The sequence below is a fragment of the Saccostrea cucullata genome, unplaced genomic scaffold, assembly GCF_032062105.1.
Source record: "Saccostrea cucullata isolate Sc308-1 unplaced genomic scaffold, CSIRO_AGI_Scuc_v1 ctg1405, whole genome shotgun sequence".
NCBI classification, from domain to species: domain Eukaryota; kingdom Metazoa; phylum Mollusca; class Bivalvia; order Ostreida; family Ostreidae; genus Saccostrea; species Saccostrea cuccullata.
Window position 1 is genome coordinate 122,501 of NW_026928513.1, and position 20,283 is coordinate 142,783.

Genomic DNA, 20,283 nt, shown 5'->3' on the forward strand with positions numbered 1-20,283 from the left:
CATAATACGTCCCGTCTTAAGACGGGCGTATAAAAAGGATTAAGCTTTGCAGAGTTCTAGCTCCGCCTCCAAACATTAAATTGCATTACATTTGCCCTATTTACATAAATATATCCTCTCAAAATTGAAGCATAAAACAAATGGTACACATTATGCTATCTCTATTTCGAAGTCAAGCATCAAACTTACATGGGAAAGGAAAGGAGGAAATTTGTCCCATCATCATTGATCAAATCTAATTTTTTACGTCAGTCTCATTATGCCCTGAATGTCAGACAAAAAACAGGGCTCTCGATTATCTATATCTGGGCCGATATTCGGCCCCGTTCCAAATGCAAATAAAGTGCCACGCCACAGCATGATACGCCCGTCAAAAAATTACAAATCTTTCAAAAGTGCAAGAAAATCATGTCAACCTTGATTTTAGATTTCCATGATTTTTCAACTCCTTAAAAAATTTGTTTATCCATCTCCTGTGGTGTAGGCATTAATTATAACATATACATGTATTGCATCATTCATAGATTTCTATACTGGTTGTGTTAGACCTTGCCAAATGCCTATCATATTAAACAATATCAAATTAGGCTTAACTTAATCTATACCTAATTAATTTTGAAAATGAAAGGCGCACTGGCCATCAAATATAAAATGACAAAAAGTTCTTCTGTCTAATTCCCAAAGGATACACTATCAGTTAAGATAATGCTCTGAAGAAATAATTGAGACAGCTATAGCCTTTCTACATTGAACACATTAATTAATCTTTAACTGGATCCTTGTCTACTCATTACTCCCATGAGATTATTGGATCTGCAGTATCTACCATAAAGCATTTTTAAAACATATAAAACCTCAATGATTTTTTTTTTGTTAGATTTAATGGCACACATGTTTTAATATGCAATTCATATGGACATGCCGATTCCACCGCACCCCCATAAAATTAGTTTTTTTAAGTTCATAATTTTATGTAATATCAAAACAGTTTATTATGCAAAATCAAATTAGTTTTATTAACTTCTCATCAAATTCATTTTAAAACTTATGCTAGCCAACAAGAGCTATTTTTAATCCAACAGGATTACCCATTTGGCCCAATACTCAAGGGATATAGATAGCACCGATGCTCTTCCTCACACTAAACTCATTAAGTTCTCTCTCTAATTTGACATGCAATTTTCTGTTATCAAAATTCTTCTTGACCAGTGCTTGATAATTAAACTCATGGGAGTGGTGTAATTTCTTTAACATACATTACATTTGTTATAGATTGCTGTCAAGTATATGCTTAAAAAATAAGTATTTTTCTTGATTTAACATTTTTGTAATAAGGATAGTGCAATACTTTTACATTTTTTGGAATGTGTAAATGAAGAGAAAGAAAGACATTTTTTTTTTAATTTCACTTAAATTAAAGGTCACAGTGACCTTGAAATAGATCGCGACACACCCTCTACCTAAGATGCATGAAGTGGCCAAGTTTGATGATTCTAAGTCTAATAGTTTTCAAGTTATGAACCGGACAGGATTTTTCTATATTTGGCTATAACTTTTTAATTATAGGTCAGAGTGTTTTGTGACACATTCTACCCAAGATGTATCAGCTGACAAAGTTTGATAACTCTAGGCCTTATAGTATTCAAGTTATGAGCCGGACACGAGAAAAAACAACGGAAGGAAATTAACATGAAGCCTATAACATAATACGTCCCGTCTTAAGACGGGCGTATAAAAAGGTACCCTTTTTCCCAAAAGAAAGGTTTAAATTTCCCAATTTCCACAGCAAAATATTAATTAAAAAATAAAAGTCCACAAAACTTAATCTCATAAAAACCCCTAACAAAACACACTTGCAAATGAAAGTGAAACAAACAAGTTTAATGTAAGATTATTAATTATTTCGCGCCAAATGCATTCGTAGACTGGTTCGGAGAACCAGGTTATTTTTTTTATAAAAATGTGTAACTATAAGTGCAGAGTATCTTGTCTTGAAAATTGACAAAAACATCATTTGGGTTTCAAAAATTGATATTTCATTTAAACATTAGTAAGCTACACCTAGAAACATACCCACACTTCGGCATGTTCAGCCTCGCGCTCTATTGGTAAGCAACAATGTCCATGTGATCAAGGAAATTCGGGACTATGTGACTAGCGACTGTTACTCAGAAAGACAAATAACCGCAATTATCAACACTCAAAGATAGTTATGACAAAGCTAATGTACACTCAAAAATAGTCTACGTAGCCATGTTTGTTCTGTTTAACTGTTTATTCAAAACCAGAGTTAAATTGATGACATAATTCTAGAAAAGCAAAATTTGAGGATTTTTTTAAATGAATGTTGGTCATCCAACTTTTCCCAAAATGACAATAATTTTCCCAATTTGAACGGCCCCAACCCCAGTCCCAAAAAGTGGTGTGAGAGCCCTGAAAACCCTACGATTACGAAATTCTGAAAGAATATTGAACATGATGCCTATTGTAAAAATTAAGTCATGCATTTTTTCCTACTTTATAGAAAGCATCATTATCAATAGGAAGTAGCAGGTTAACTTCAATCTCCTTACTCGGGTAACTTACAATATTATTAATATATTCCACTTAAATCTATTTACTTTCATAACGTATGATAATTCCATGACTTTCCCACCTTTTACAAACTTTCTGATAATTCTGTGATTTTTCCCACCTTTTACAAACTTTCTTCCATGACAAACTTCCTGAAAATTCAGTTTGATTTTACTCCCTTTTACACACTTTCTGATAAACAGTGATTTTGTCCCACCTTTTACAAACTTTCGGATAGTTCCGTGTGATTTTCCCACCTTTTACAGACTTTCAGTTAGTTTCATGATTTTCCCACCTTTTACAGACTTTCGGTTAGTTTCGTGATTTTCCCACCTTTTACAAACTTTCTGGATGACACACAGCGCGAGAAGCCGAGATTCCTGTAGAGTCCCCGAGCTTGTGGCGGCGACTTTTGGATCACCACCTGGTGGTACCGCGCGGCCCCAGCTGTCCACAATACACACCACCTTCATCTCTGAAACAGAAACACATCTGTCAACACCAGGATCTGACAAGATTTCTATTGATCTATAATAATCACAGATTACCAGAACAAGAGTGATTATAAAGCCCCACATTTAGACGTTCTACCTTTGGTTGAGGGCGACATCGCCACAGCTTTACTGGATTCACATACGGACACACAGACGTGCGTTTCACCTGCTATAAATGGCCTCAGGCAAACAAACGTGCATGCTCATTGGGCCATTTATTGTTTGATTCTGCAGATAATTTCGATGCTTTTGAAGAAATAAAGAGTGTGCAAGGTTCCCTACCTGTAAGGTTTTCATCTGCTGGAGTAAATCTTCCCTGCTCGTGGCCATTATCCAGTAACGGGTATGTGTGTTAAAATTCAAAACAAATTCCCACTATGACCTCCTTTTTTGGACGAAGTGGGAGTGAAGGTCAAGGTTATTTTATTCGGTTCTCTCGGAGTTTTTGTCTATTTGTGAACGAAAAATACAAATTATGAATTCCAAGAAAAATTCACATAGTTTAACAAACACGTTTTTTCTGAGTTGTATCAAAATACATTTTGAAGGCAACAATGGAAATGCAGTCAATGTTCTTTTTTTATATCTTTGTAAAATTATTTACGAAAATCTTGATCACTAAAATGTTTATTATTTTAAAGCGTTTCTACTACACGGATTTAATAACAACATGGAAAAGGTACATGAAATCCTCATGATTCGGGGTGATATTTAAACATGTTTAAATGAAGCATACTATAGAAAAAAACGTATCATCTTGATTCAGAAATTTAGCATTACCCGTGGCATTTGTTAGGTTGAAAAGGCATCTTTGTTTTCGCAAATTCAAAGTGTTACTAAAACGACCTTGACACGCGTACACGTTGTAATCGTGATACGGGCACGATAATGCTGAAATGACAGTACACAATCACTGTTCATGATAATTATTGGTTTGGATTTAAATTCATTACATGAGCAACAGCACGCAAACGTCTGTAATTTTTGAAAGAATTGCAAATGGAAAGGTCCCAGGGGGTGTGTCATTTTTCTTGAATCTGATTGGTCAGTTGAGGGGTGTGTCTGTCATTTTATTTTTTAACATGTCACATCAGTATATAATTTTATGCATCAACAAAAAAATCCTTTAATTTTTATGAAATTATATACACATTCTAGGTTAACATCTGATTTTATAATTCAAGTAGATTTAATAATATGTATAACAGCTATACTCTATATAGATTCTAGAAGCACAAATTCCCGGGGTAGGTCCTATAAAATTTCCATGGATTGTCATCCAAAAAGGTTTAATGGGCATTAAATTTCGTTGTTTCGATAGCAACTGTATTCTTTATATAGTTACAAATATTTCATGTGGAATTTAATTTTGACATAGCTGTAAACAGGGAAATAAATAAAATGAAATATTTCTTACTTTAACATGCTTGACATGTTTACAGTATTTATTTTCTTTGTGATGCATAGTAAGTCCAAAAGACATTGATTTCTGTTAACTCACATATTCTCAAAAGTTACCATGGCTACCTTGATTAAGACTGAATCAGGCATTTATTAATTAGCTGCATTTCAAAGCAAGACTCGACCACTTAGTATAATCATGTTATTAAATAAATGTCACCAGGCTGCTATAGATTTTGGTTTGTACAAACTTTATGCCTTTAAATCAAGAAGTCAGAGTTCTAAATAGGTGTTAATTTTTCAAAAAGATTTGATATAAGGTTTTATAAGCATATGGTAAAGAAGAACAATTTTATAAACTTATATAGTATTTTCTCCATGTCTTCCTCTATAAGATAAAATATATTTTTCAATTTTCAGCTAGTGTATATGAGTGGATTTGGGAATGAGTTTTCTAGTGAGGATCCCAGATGTCCAGGGTCTCTACCTGTAGGACAGGTAAGTCTTCTGATATGATGCCACTGATTTAAAAATTTATCAAACAATATCGTATATTGTATCGTATCAAATTTTTTGTTCGATTATAACACAGCCCTTATATATAGTACTGTATATAGGGAAATTTTTGCCCCTTTCGCCCTCTTCTTGATTGGGCGAATTTCAAACGGGGCGAATTAAAATTACACTGCATAATTTGTTAAACAGAACTATGACTGGGCGAATTTAAAACGGGGCAAAATTATTTGCAAGTGCAAGAGTAATTTCACAATGCTACCAAATGCCCCAATCCTGTAATCTGCTACCCCTGGAGTAAACAGGAATATGTCAAGTTTCCAAATACCAGAGTTGAACTTATTAAGTGCAGTAAATATATATTTTTATTGAATTTAAAAAATATTGAAGACCGCTGTTAACTTAAATTGTGTTAAAATTTTGATTTTTATGTTTTAGAACAATCCCCAGAAATGTCCGTATGGACTCTATGCAGAACAGTTGTCAGGGAGCGCATTTACAGCCCCGAGAGAAACCAACAAAAGAAGGTAAATAAACTAAATAGCCGTAATCACCAACAATTAACATGTTTGGTCGGTTTCTTTAGCAGGTGTAAAATTTCCTTGCTCAAAGGGATCCCAATAATTTTGGCAGAACTTTTTTTGACGGACACAGAGGCACTACAAAAGGGAGAAAATTCATCTATTAATAAATTTCAATACATTTAATTACATTGAATGCTGATTTATGTTATTAGTAGTGATAATTGAAAAGTTCAAATATGGAAACTTAAAACATAACTGCTAAAACAAGCCAAAAATATCACGGTCCTGCTAAAATAACCTGTACAGTATTCCAGAGCTAGGGGAAGTGGGGCACTGTCTCTTATTTAGGTCAAGGTCATAATAAATCATAGAAAAGGTCAAGTTGATTCTTATGCCAAAATAATTTCCCTTTATAAACATTAGAAGGCAGTTATACTTTAAATTTATATCTGATGCTAGTATCTGGGAGAAAATCTTTACATCTTTTTAAGTTTGTTTGTGGGTTCATTTGTTTTGCTTCTGACATCTTTGTTTGTTCATCTGTGAGTAATTTCATTTGTTTTGCTCAATCCGATCTGACATCTTTGTTTTGTTTGTTTGTAAGTAATTTCCCTTGTTTTGTCTCTGATCTGATATCTTTTTTTGTTTGTTTGTAAGTAATTGCTGTTGTATCTGTTGTTTCCCATCTGATCTGACATCTTTGTTTGTTTGTAAGTAATTTCCCTTGCTTGTTTCTGATTGACAGCTGGTTGTACAGAATCCGTCCGTCTGTTTTACATCAACCGTTCAAAAAGATGGAACGAGGATTAATCACACACAACTGGGATGAAGCTGACCCCATTCCAAATCAGGTCAGTGTCCGATACTCAATAAAACACCCCACCCACCCTCATCTTCAAATGATTTATAAATGGATTTCAATGTTACCTCCTGCAGTGTGAGACTGAATTAAGTTTACTTATCACTCTAACAGTCAGCCTTTATCTATATACTGTAAAACAACTTTTATTCTCATGCGAGAAATTTTCACAACGTTTGCGAAAGCCTCGTCATCGCAAATATTTCTCGCCTTGAACCAGACTAGTTAAAGTCTGTTAACAAGAGATCCAAAATAGACTTGATCTTGAAAATTAATCATCACCAACTAGTTTATCCCTAGTAAATTGCGAAATAAAGTCATCACGAATAAAAGTGGTGCAGCTTTTCTTTTGATTGTTTGTTGTTAATGTTATAATGTAACATTCTAACAAACTTGATAAAATACATGACTTTTGTATGGAATGTTGTATTTTCAATCAATGTTTTTCATTCTTTTCGTATAGATTAGGTGGCATCCATTTGACTTACCAAAGAAGAAACTGGACTTCGTCCAAGTTTGTATAATAATTTTTAATTATTATTTTAAATCTTTGTATATGACTTTAAACCAAAATTTACTGAACCTAGAGGGGATTTTTAATACCAATAAAATAAGTGATACAATCCTACCATTTATCTAGATGTGCATGATTGTGCTGATTAGGTTAGCTGCAGAACTGTAGCATAAATCATGGCTTTATTTGTCCAAGTCCATTACGCTACAGATCCCGTAATTCAAGAAAAAGGTGCGGTATTTATGGTGCAAGATTTTCTGTGCACTGTTGGAGTGAATTTCTACTCTTTCCAGCATTGGTCAATCAACTACTATTTAATTCCCATCTACCAACCCTTTATATTCATCTCTAAAGCCCAATCAAAGATGCTTCTCTTGAAATTTGTGCCATCTGAATAAAAAATCGAACAAGAGAGTTAATCTGACTGTAGAGACTTCTATAAAAGGTTTGGAAGTATTTAAAATGTATGTGTTGGTTCAAAAATGTATCTAGATTTCAGGAATGAAAGGTAGATGATTGACCAATGCTGGAAGGTAGAGAAATTAATTCTCCACATCAGTGCACAGAAAATCTTGTGCCGTAAACGTTGCACCTTTTTAGCTCTACTGGTCAGAGACCAGAAGAGCTTATGCGATAGTAATACGTCCGTCGTCCGTCCGTCTGTCTGTCTGTCTAGCTGTCTGTCTGTCCGTCCGTCTGTCTGTCTGTAAACAATTTTTCAAAATGCTACTCCTCCTACAGTTTTGGTCTGACTTCAATATAACTTGGCACACAAGTACACTACACTAAGATACATAATTCTGTGTATCGGTTTTTGATTTCGATGAACGGTGTTGCCGTGGTTACTAAAAATAGAAATTTCTGTGAAATTCTTTCAAAATGCTACTCCTCCTACAGTTTTAGTCTGATTTCAATATAACTTGGCACACAAGTAGACTACACTAAGATACATAATTCTATGTATTGGTTTTTGATTTCGATGAACGGTGTTGCTGTGGTTACTAAAAATAGAAATTTCTGTGAAATTCTTTCAAAATGCTACTCCTCCTACAGTTTAAGTCTGATTTCAATATAACTTGGCACACAAGTAGACTACACTAAGATACATAATTCTGTATATTGGTTTTTGATTTCGATGAACGGTGTTGCCGTGGTTACTAAAAATAGAAATTTCTGTGAAATTCTTTCAAAATGCTACTCCAAATACAATTTTAGTCTGATTATAATATAAATGTGGCATGCAAGTAGACTGCACTAGGAACATAAAGAGACTTAATCAAGGATCATTATTCTATTTATTGCTGTTGAAAAGTTTCAATTTCCAACTGCTTAAGTACTTTTCTCTTCCTTTCCTATACATGTAAGTACAAACCGGTAGAGCTTCAGTCTCGACAGAGACTTCTGGTTTGAACCAAGGGATCTGTAGAGTTACGGATAAAGACTGATATGTAAAACCATTACGCTACAGTTCCGCAGCTTTGATTATGTAAGAGCAGAATTGGGGATCAACAAACGTTTAGCTAACTGTTCCTACAGAACAACAAAATACTGGACAACACTTTGTCGTACTTAGTTTGTAAACGACTTATGTCCACCTGAGGCGATCTTTTAAGTCTTCAATATCCATGTTAATTATGTTTGAATTCATAACTTTATTCAGGGATTGACTACCATCTGTGGAGCAGGGGAGCCCAGGACTAGACACGGTGTATCTATATATGTATACACCTGTAATACTTCAATGTCAGACAGGTATGTACACACCTGTAATACCTCAATGTCAAACAGGTATGTATACACCTGTAATACTTCAATGTTAAAAAGGTATGTATACACCTGTAATACTTCAATGTCAAACAGGTATGTATACACCTGTAATACTTCAATGTCAGACAGGTATGTATACACCTGTAATACTTCAATGTCAGACAGGTATGTATACACCTGTAATACTTCAATGTCAAACAGGTATGTATACACCTGTAATACTTCAATGTTAAAAAGGTATGTATACACCTGTAATACTTCAATGTCAGACAGGTATGTATACACCTGTAATACTTCAATGTCAAACACGTACGTATACACCTGTAATACTTCAATGTCAGACAGGTATGTATACACCTGTAATACTTCAATGTCAGACAGGTATGTATACACCTGTAATACTTCAATGTTAAACAGGTAAGTATACACCTGTAATACTTCAATGTCAGACAGGTATGTATACACCTGTAATACTTCAATGTCAGACAGGTATGTATACACCTGTAATACTTCAATGTTAAACAGGTATGTATACACCTGTAATACTTCAATGTTAAACAGGTATGTATACACCTGTAATACTTCAATGTCAGACAGGTATGTATACACCTGTAATACTTCAATGTCAGACAGGTATGTATACACATGTAATACTTCAATGTCAAACAGGTAAGTATACACTTGTAATACCTCAATGTCAGACAGGTATGTATACACCTGTAATACCTCAATGTCAGACAGGTATGTATACACCTGTAATACTTCAATGTCATGCAAGTGAGTTAAGGCTAAATATGAATATTTCTATGCAAATGAGCTAATAAAAATTCATTATTTGTATATTTTATATACAGAGAAAGATCAAATTGATTTTCTAATACATACTAAGTACCCACAGTTTAATAATGCAAGTGCACATTATGACGTCATATCATGACGTCATTTTTCTCCCATTCAAGGTAATAAATCACATCAACAAAATCACGTCGGCGCAAGGGCATAACCTATCTAATTCAAAATAAACAATGTATAATATCAAGGAGAATATTGTTAAAATTAATAAAATTGCTGCACAAATCCTATGAACTTTCTTAATCGATAAAAATATTAGGAAACTTACACTGGACTGTGAATTTTTACCCTGTTTAAACTTAAAACTGCATGAATAGTAACTAAACAATTGCAGTGCCGACATTTGTGCAGCAATATCTTAAATCCTTGGAATATCCCGCGTCTTTTTCTACCTTGTTTCTGTAAAACAAAGTAGATTATGCCCATGAGCCGAAGCAATTTTGTTGATGTTTCTTATAAACTTGTGTAGTAGAGGTTGATGACATCATAATATGACGTCATAATGTGTACTGGCTATCGCTTGTCCTGGGTACCAAGAATGTATTATAAAACAAGTCTTAACATTTTCTGTGCGTTAGGTAGAGCAATAATGAAATTTAATTAGATATTTTGCATAGAAACCTCCATATGTAGCCTTAACTCACTTGCGCAAACACGTATGTATACACCTGTAATACTTCAAGTCAAACAGGTATGTATACACCTGTAATACTTCAATGTCAAACAGGTATATATACACCTGTAATACTTCAATGTCAGACAGGTATGTATACACCTGTAATACCTCAATGTCAGACAGGTATGTATACACCTGTAATACCTCAATGTCAAACAGGTATATATACACCTGTAATACCTCAATGTCAGACAGGTATGTATACACCTGTAATACTTCAATGTCAAACAGGTATGTATACACCTGTAATACTTCAATGTCAGACAGGTATGTATACACCTGTAATACTTCAATGTCAAACAGGTATGTATACACCTGTAATACTTCAATGTCAAACAGGTATTTATACACCTGTAATACTTCAATGTCAGACAGGTATTTATACACCTGTAATACCTCAATGTCAGACAGGTATGTAATATCTCAGAATGAGTAAGTACAAACTGAACTTCAGCTATGAAGGTTACAATGTATTGACAGTAAACTCTGTAATAAGAAAGTCACTACTGTAACTAAGAACTATAAGATCCTCTTCATCTGTATTTCAATTTTATTGCAAAGGTTTCTGAGGGATTCATAAATTTTTCTTATACATGTAAGCCAGTTATTTAAAGTCAACTTTTGTTATGTATACTCGACTTAACCTGAATGATCAATTATTTGTAGTTGCCTGTACAATTCAGATGGGGACTTTCTTATAGGTGAGTAACCCCCATTCTTATACATGCAAACCCACAAAGACAACTAGGGAGAATGGGCATTTAATGAAAAACTATTTTTCAAAATAATCAAAATACACATGATACAATTTATTACAGATTCCTAAGAACCATAGGCACAGACAAATACACATACAAACAAAGAATAATCTTTCATTATGTAGCCTTAGCTTTCATGGCTAACTTTCATTTTGTAGCCTTAACTTTCACGGCTTACTTTCATTTCGTTGCCTTAACTTTCACAGCTTACTTTCTTTTTCAGTTCCACAACAAGGCCCCCTTCTTATTACAACAGAGTTTGGGAAAATGAAAGTAGACCCCAATGAAATTTGTGTCATACAGGTACGTGACCTAGATTTAATGAATAACAGCTTCATTCAATGCAGAACTGGAGAAAGTGAAAGCAGATCCCAGTTAAATAAAAATTTCCAACCCTCATTGTTGCTTTCAAATGTTTATAATATATTCATAATTTTTATATTTTGGAAAACTATAAAAACTTTGTTTTATGTACATCATGTAAAATAAAATCGATGACAAAATTGTACTTTTTTCACAACTGTTAACATAAACAAATGAAGGGTAATAAAATCAGAAAACACTTTGACCTTATAAAAGAAATGTTGCCCTTTCAGCAAGGCATGCGGTTCAAAGTGGATGTTGAGGGGCCCACAAGGGGGTATATTCTGGAGATTTTTGATGGTCATTTTACTCTCCCTAACCTTGGGCCCATAGGTAAGTAATACCTATATAAGGTAATACAATCATTTTTCAGATATAGTACCGACCGAACACAAGCTAACACCAGAGCAAACCTGAAGCGGACCCCGGGTTCGCTTCCCAGGTTCGCTCGGGGTCCGCTTCGGGTTCGCTTTCAGAAATTTTGGGACCGCTCTGGGTGCGCTTTGGGTGTGCTCCAGGCTCGCTCCGCATTCGCTCTGGGTCCGCTAGAGCGAACCCGGCATTGGCTTTCTGGGACTGCTTTACGCACTGATGCGTGACGCGGACCCCGCTTTAATCTCGCAGCCCTAAGTCCCGCCCCTTGTATATTCCGATACAGTAATGGGATTGTGGATCTATCATTGTTGTTTATGCGGCGATTGATACATGTACACTGTACATGTGAACAGTGACATTATGGAGAACATTGATAAATTTTCCAAAATTAAACTGTACATTTGACATAGATTTACATGTATAATTGATTTCCTTGATTTTTTCGATCTTGGAATTTCGATCCTGAGAAATTCAAAGTTATTTAACAGCGGGTTATTAGGCATTTATTTTTCTTAAGTTATAACGTGAAAACAAAAACAGAAGAGGAAGAAAAAGGTGTTGAATTGATTTTCAGTGTATCGAATGGGCACAAGTGAAACTGAAGTTAGCATCTAAACAAAATACCTTTCAAATTCCTGCGTTATATACTTCAAAATTATATTTGTTATTCCTTAAGTTCTGCAAACGCAAGTGAGTTAAGGCTAAAGCAATTGAGCTCATAAAAATTCATAAGTTAAACATTTTATGTACAGAGAAAGTTCAAATTAATTTTCTCATACATACATACTTAGTACCCACAGTTTATTAATGCAAGTGCACATTATGACGTCATATTATGACGTCATTGTTCTCTCCCATTCAAGGTAATAAATCACATCAACAAAATCACGTCGGCGCAAGGGCATGTCCTATCTAATTTAAAATAAACAATGTATAATATTAAGGAAAATATTCTTAAAATTATTAAAATTGCTGCGCAAATCCTATGCACTTTTTCAATTGATAAAAATTTTAAGAAACTTACATTGGACTGTGAATTTTTACCCTGTTTAAACTTAAAACTGCACGAATAGTAACTAAACAATTGCAGTGCCGACATTTGTGCAGCAATATCTTAAATCCTTGGAATATCCTGCGTCTTTTTATGCCTTTTTTCTGTAAAACAAAGAAAAGCATGCCCTTGCGCCGAAGCGATTTTGTTGATGTTTCTTATAAACTTGTGTTGTAGAGGTTGATGACGTCATAATATGACGTCATAATGTGTACTGGCTATCACATGTCGTGGGTACCAAGAATGTATAAGAAAACAAGTCTTAACATTTTCTGTGCGGTAGATAGAGCAATTATGGAATTTAATTAATATTTTGCATAGAAACCTCCATATGTAGACTTAACTCACTTGCAAACGCATCTATAAATTACATTAACCTTTTGTACACGTGATCTATTTAGATTTCATTCATGATAGTAGTTACACATTAAAAGTTCGTAATAAATATTTACAGGACAATTTAAAAAAATGAAATCAGACCTTTTTTACGCTCAGAACAATGGAGCGAGTATGATTGTAATCAGAATGAAATAAATTTGACAAATAATTGTTCTCCCAGCCCGCTAAGCATATAATATATCCCACCCTACTTCACACACACACATTAATGAAATTGAAAATTATCTTTAAAAACATATTTCTAAATATTTGAATATAAATAAATACAGGAAACAAGACCAAGAGAGAGAGAGAGAGACAGAGAGAGAGACATACATGTACAACCCGGAGAATTAAAATAAATAAATATAAGATAATATTTTAATTATCAAAATTATCATAATAGATTTACACTGTAACTTTAGCATAATACACGTTTTGCTTGTGTACAGTGTTTGGGTTTATATTGAATTAAATCAACACGTTCAATCTTTTATACCAATTGACAGATCAGTATGCTATTTTGATTGGTTGATGCGCTGATTGGTTAATCGCTAATACTGATTGACAGCTCTTTAAAGAAATAACGAACGTACGTTCGCTCTCTGGGACAGCTACTGAATTTGGGGTTGGCTCTCTGGGACCGCTTCAGGTTCGCTCGAGGTCCGCTACGGGTTCGCTTTGGGTGCGCTCTGGGTTCGCTCTGGGTCAGCCCTAGCGGACCCAAAGCGAACCCGAAGTGGACCCAGAGAGCGAACCCGGGGTCCGCTCCGGGTTCGCTTTCTGTTAGGTTGTGTTCGGTCTGTACTGTACCTGAGCTGAAGACTCAAGGGACATTTTCTGATCAAAATGTGTCTGATGTTGACATTTTTTTGGGTTCTCAAGAACTACATGGTCAATTTAATCCAATCTTGCCTCAAGCATCCTTCTGTGGAGCATCTGTCTGGGATTTAGGGACCATATTTGAAAGCCCTGCCTGCTCATTCATATTTTACAGCTCAGTTATGGTTATACATGTATCTGTAAAACTAACAAATGTTAAACTAAAAAAAAAGTATTATGACAATATGCCACTTTTCTCTTGCCTTGATTTATAAGCCTTTTGATAATATACTTTTGTCTGTTTTTTATAGGAGCTAATGGGCTGGCTAACCCACGAGATTTCCAGACACCTATAGCCTGGTACGAAGATAAGGAAGTCAAAGAATTCACAGTCATCAGTAAATACCAAGGTCACCTGTTCTCAGCTCAACAGGTAATTATCAGGTACTCAACAGGTAAATACCGAGGTCACCTGTTCTCAGCTCAACAGGCAAGTACCAATGTCACCTGTTCTCAACTCAACAGGTCAATACCAAGGTCACTTGTTCGTAGTTCAACAGGTCAGTACCAAGGTCACCTGTACTCAGTTCAACAGGTAAATTCCAAGGTCACCTGTTCTAAGCCTAATAGATAAATAATTGTACATAGCTCTATAGATCATACTAGCAATACCCATTCACATCTTTAAGAAAAGGTAATACCTCTTGTACTAAACTCAACAGGTAAATACGAGAATCGTCTGCTCTCAGCTCAACAAATAAATCTGCGAGTCACCTGTACTAAACTCAATGTAAATTTCAGCTTCACTGGTTATTATAATTGAGAGCCCTGAGTCAGTAGTTGACCCGCTACATGTTGTATTACATATTGTTAGAATCATGTTCTGTCAGCTATAACTCTCTGTTTTATGATTTTCAGACCCATTCCCCGTTTGATGTGGTGGCCTGGCACGGGAATTATGCACCCTACAAGTACAACCTCAGTAATTTTGTTACTGTCAATACAGTGTCAGTAGATCATATGGTACGTACTCTAATGACACTTATAATTAACAAGTCTACTTAGTTATGTGTACCTTTACACACCATACAAATAGCTACCTTCTTTAACTTTAGATTAGAAATAATGTTTCGACAACAAAAACATGTAGTTTGAAGTGAAGAATTTTTTTCAGACTTCAGCTTTGTCACCATCAATAAAATGACAGTAGATCACATGGTACAACCTGATTAGATTATAATGAATATTGTTTTTTTTTATCTGATTTTGATTGATTGTGTGATTGCTTGATAACATAAGGTTAATATGAGTATTATGTTTTAGGATTCCTCCTTTGTGCTGTCCTGATAGATTTATAACATAAGGTTAATATGAGTATTATGTTTTAGGATTCCTCCTTTGTGCTGTCCTGATAGATTTATAACATAAGGTTAATAATATGAGACTTTTGTTTTAGGATCCCTCCATTTTCACCGTACTGACGTGTCAATCCACTAAGCCAGGCGTGGCCATTGCAGATTTCGTTATTTTTCCTCCTCGATGGGGCGTGGCAGACAAAACGTTCAGACCACCCTACTACCACAGTAAGCTTATCATCTAAATTATCATTTAAATCATCATCGAAATTATCATCTACCACAGTAAGATTATCATTTAAATTATCATCAGTAAGATTATTATCTAAATTATTGTCTACCACAGTAAGATTTTCATCTAAATTATCATCTACCAAAGTAAGATCATCATCTAATTTATCATCTAAATCATTGTCAACCACAGTAAGATTTTCATGTAAATTATCATCTAAATCATTGTATACCACAGAAAATTATCATCTAAATTATCATCTAAATCATTGTCCACCACAGTAAAACTATAATCTAAATTATCATCTAAATCATCATCTACCACAGTAAGATTATCATCTAAATTATTGTCTACCAAAGTTAGATTATCATCTTAATAACTGTGAATGAACTATTTTTTGTGTCATTTTTTATACGCGATTTGTCAGTTTGAAATCAATCCACAACGATCAATTTTTCACAACTGAAGAAATATTTCTCTACAATTAGCAAAATAATTCTTTCGTAGTGATTAATATTCATGATTTCTTTTCCAGGAAACTGTATGAGTGAATTCATGGGCCTTATTTATGGGTCTTACGAGGCGAAGGTCAATTTCTAATATTCTTATATAATCAAAACAATGATCACATTGATATAAGTAATCAATTAAACAAATTGATGTCAATAATGAACATAGAAATATTGAATTAAGAATGTCTGAATATAATGAAATAAGTTATTTAATATTGAGCAAAGTGAGTACAATATTTTTAAAGAGATATTGAATGCTGGGAGTTGACTGCATTGAATTATGGGAAATATTTCAGGAGGAGGGCTTTCGTCCAGGTGGTGCCACGCTTCACAGCATGATGACCCCCCACGGTCCGGATGCCGACTGTTTCCAGAAAGCCTCCAACTGTGAACTCCAACCACAGAGGGTCGCAGAGGGGACTATGGTAATTTTCTGAAATATTAAGAGGGCCACAGAAGGGACATTGGTAATTATATGAAATGTTTAGAGGATCACAGAGGGGACTATGGTAATGATTTATAGCTTGCTAATACCTAGAGGGCCGCTAAGGGGACTATGTTAATGATTTATACAGTAAAACTTGTTTAGTAGGAACATGGATATTGCGAATTCACTGATATAGCAAAGTTATCTTGGATCCCCAGCGATATAAATTTAACTAATTCTTTATACGGGTATAACAAATTACAGATATAGCAAAGTAATTTCACAGGTCCCGGCGACTTCGTTATAACCGGGTTTTACTGTAGCTAGCTTTAACTTTAGAGGGTCATTTAGGTGACAATGGTGATTATTATAAACCTCACATGGTTGCTGTGGGGACAAATGATTTAATCTATTTAGACAATGTTCTAAAAATTGAATCTTCTGAAAGGGACTTAGAGTTCAGATTGTTTTAATATACACATTACACAGCAGCTGGATTAAATGGGTTTTACTGTATATAGTTGACTCTACCTTTTTCTGCTTGCAGGCTTTCATGTTTGAGTCATCACTCAGCATGGCAATAACAAAATGGGCCAATGAAAACAAAGTGGATGACAAATACTTCACCTGCTGGCAGCCAATTAAAAAACACTTCACTGGTAAACTGGGCAACGGCAAAACAGGTATCTACTCAATCAAAAAACACTTCACTGGTAAACTGGGCGATGACAAAACAGGTATATATTTATTCTACCCATTAATCAAAAAACACTTTACTGGTAAACTGGGCGGTGACAAAACAGGTATCTTTTTATTCTACCCATGAAATCAAAAAACACTTCACTGATAAACTGAGTGGTGACAAAACAGATAAGTGTCGTGTCAGTTTATTTCAGCCAATCAAAAACACTTATCTGGTAAATTGGGTGGGGACAAAACAGGTATCTATTTATCTTTAGTTAGCCAATCAAAAAGCAATTCATCAGTTAAATTGGTCGGGACAAAACAGGTATTCATAGTAGCAAATCAGTACATTAGTGTCAAAGAAGGCGTATCAATATTCTTTTCAAATATTAAAATGGAAAACAATAAAATATGGTCTCAGGTTAATATACTCATTTTTCATTATTACAAGGTCATTGTTTTTTTTATTGTCCCCTGCTTTTGCGAAAGCGAGGAGACATTAAATCTCATTCGTCTGTCCGTCCGTCACAAAAACTTTAACCTTGCCCATATCTTTTGATTTAGTGGAGCTATGACTTTCATATTTCATAGGTGTATTCCTTGTGACAAGACCTTTGTTTTGGTACCACCAAATTTGACCTATTGACCTTGACCTTGGAGTTTGACCCACTTTTACACAAAAATTTACTTTGGCCATAACTTTTGAATGGTAGGTACTAGGACTTTCATATTTCACATATGTATTCATTGTTTGCAAGACCTTTTATTGGATACCAACAACTTTGACCTTTTGACCTTGACCTTGGAAATTTCCATACTTATGAAAAAAACTAACCTTGACCATAACTTTTGAATGGTAAGGACTAGGGCTTTCATACTTCATATATATAATTCATGTGAGAAGACCTTTCTTTAAATACCAAAAACTTTGCCCCTTGGACCTTGACCTTGGAGTTTGACCTACTTTTCAAAAAAAATTGACCTTGGCAACAACTTTTGAACAGTAGATACCAGGACTTTCATATTTCACATATGTATTCTTGGTGGCAAGACCTTTCATTTGATTTCAACAGCCTTGACCTTTTGACCTTGACCTTGGAGATTTTTTGTACTTATGAGAAAACTCTAACCTTGACCATAACTTTTGAATGGTAAGGGCTAGGGCTTTCATACTTCACATATGTAATCCTTCTGAGAAGACTTTTCATTGGGTACTAAGAATGTAACCCTTTGACATTGACCTTGGAGTTCAGTGATAATTTCTAAATAGATGACATATGATAGCGCGTTTATATTAGACACAAAATGTCATTAAAAAATGACATCTCACCCAAAAAAACACTGAAAGCGGGGGACCACAATTCTTTGAATTTGCTTGTTCTACTTAAAACTTACTGGTCAGACTTGAAGGTGATCTAAAACTCTATTATTTTTGTCCCTTGTGTTATGTTACAGCTGATGTAGATGATCAGACTTCAAGGTGATCTAAAACTCTATTATTTTTGTCCCTTGTGTTATGTTACAGCTGATGTAGATGGCCAAAGTCAAGCAAAGAAGAAAAAGACACACTGATATCTGATCTGAGAGTCCTAACATAATAATCAACTGAGTAAAGAAGGAAAGACACTGATGTAAAAACACAAATATTAGGATCAGAGAAGAGTGCAGGTTTATATACATCATTTGTGAGAAGTGAGATTATTATAATTGGACCAAAAAATGATGTTATGAAAAAATAAAATTGAGGCCATATTTAATTTATAATGTCTGTAATTTCATTTGTACATAGCTGAATCTCAGAAGTTTTATTTATGCAGACAGATAAGTCACTCATATGCATAATTATCTACTTTATAAACATTTTATGCAATACATGTACACAGATTGTTAGCATTGCATTCCATAGCAATCATCCCACAGAAGTATAGTATTTTTTATCTGTTTTTAAATCTGTTTGGGGATTTTTTTCCTTCTGTTTTCCAATTTGCTTTTTGTTTAAGATATTTTAATTAGTGTTTTCTTTTTAATTTATCTTAGTCATTACATCTAGTACATGTATATTATATTGAATGTCCTAGCTTTATGTTTGTGGATCTCATCTGGTCTGGCATTAGTTTTGTTATAAGTTACAGTCTCATGTATTCTGTTATGGATTACAGTATTTTGTTTTTTTATATATATATTTGTCTCAGAGTTTGCTTTCTTTTGATATGAAGCTTAAGATGTATATTGTTCATGTACATTAATTGTTGATGTATTTAAAATTTAGCTCATTTACTAGGTATAGAATTGCTTGCTGAATCATCAATTAGCGCTATACATGTCCATGTCATGTATTGTATTTATGAAATGAATCCTCAGTGGTATTCATGAATTAAACTCATTGCTGTCCCGCTAAATGCAGCTAAATTATGAAGCCCTCTGTAGTAAATACACGTACAATAGATTACAGATCATTTTCTTACAATTTGTTCATCATGTGCTTGCCTTGTTTGTTATGGGGAATCTTTGATTATGAATTCTTTATTTGATGCAGATATAAACATTGTATATTCAGTTTACAATAGAGCATTAAACAGTCATATTCAAATGAAAATGTTCCATTTAACATGTTGGTGACATTAAATGTTAATTTTCAAATGTATATCAAATATTGAGATTAAATTTTGACACACTGAATAATGAGTTTATAACAATGAAAAGAAGAATAAATACTTGAAGATCTTCAAGATCTATTCAAGTATACCTGTAGCTAACAAAAAAAAACCAGTATGTTTATTTTTAACCCATTTCAATATATACTTCACTCATATTAGGAAACAAGGAGTTGTTCAAGTCATTGATCTAGATTCAGATGAAAGTATATAAGAATATGTACTTTTCTGAACATTTTTAATACAGTTCATTATCTCTGTATACACTGTATTTCATTCAATTAAATTTATTGTAGATTTTGTACTTTTCGCTGAATGTTTTAAAAATGCTACAGCAAGTGATTTCTTCTCAATACTTTTACAAAAAGATTTTGAATAAATTCTGCTTTATATGAAAGAATAAAAACAGATCTGCTAATAACGGGGCATAATTGGTACCCATAGGAATTGCAAATGGAAGGCGTGATTTTCAAAACCTTCTGTTACATGAATATTGTC

General features: G+C 34.1%; 2 protein-coding genes across 3 annotated transcripts in view; one reads left to right on the forward strand and one right to left on the reverse strand.

The window, feature by feature from the left end:
* LOC134277821 (mitogen-activated protein kinase kinase kinase 15-like) overlaps positions 1-3,270 on the reverse strand; it is a 41,182-nt gene extending 37,912 nt beyond the window's left edge. Inside the window, exons 1-2 of the mRNA XM_062760127.1 lie at positions 3,166-3,270; positions 2,908-3,049 (exon numbers count right to left, since the gene is read on the reverse strand). Of these exons, the coding sequence (XP_062616111.1) occupies positions 2,908-3,049; positions 3,166-3,184 (161 nt within the window). The 5' untranslated portion in view covers positions 3,185-3,270. The remainder of the gene's footprint in view (positions 1-2,907; positions 3,050-3,165) is intronic.
* Positions 3,271-3,677: 407 nt separating this feature from the next.
* On the forward strand, positions 3,678-18,735 carry LOC134277829 (homogentisate 1,2-dioxygenase-like). Of its 2 annotated transcripts, XM_062760135.1 has the most exons (17): positions 3,678-3,747; positions 4,890-4,967; positions 5,421-5,509; positions 6,252-6,357; positions 6,829-6,879; positions 8,540-8,631; positions 10,841-10,875; positions 11,156-11,235; positions 11,529-11,628; positions 14,233-14,354; positions 14,840-14,944; positions 15,378-15,504; positions 16,044-16,096; positions 16,317-16,445; positions 16,995-17,112; positions 17,371-17,388; positions 18,657-18,735. In XM_062760135.1, the coding sequence occupies exons 1-17, from the start codon at positions 3,739-3,741 to the stop codon at positions 18,701-18,703; spliced, it is 1,359 nt and encodes a 452-aa protein (XP_062616119.1). In that variant the 5' UTR covers positions 3,678-3,738; the 3' UTR covers positions 18,704-18,735. The 2 variants fall into 2 exon arrangements, with proteins under 2 accessions (XP_062616119.1, XP_062616118.1); XM_062760134.1 differs by lacking the exon at positions 17,371-17,388 and having other exon boundaries at positions 16,995-17,130.
* Positions 18,736-20,283: the final 1,548 nt, after the last annotated feature.

Excerpts from the sequence above, each read along its gene's own strand:
- LOC134277829 (XM_062760134.1), top strand. Across the intron at positions 8,632-10,840 it reads AATACTTCAATGTCAGACAG|TTGCCTGTACAATTCAGATG; the intron begins GTATGTACACAC and ends AATTATTTGTAG. Across the intron at positions 10,876-11,155 it reads AGATGGGGACTTTCTTATAG|TTCCACAACAAGGCCCCCTT; the intron begins GTGAGTAACCCC and ends TTTCTTTTTCAG.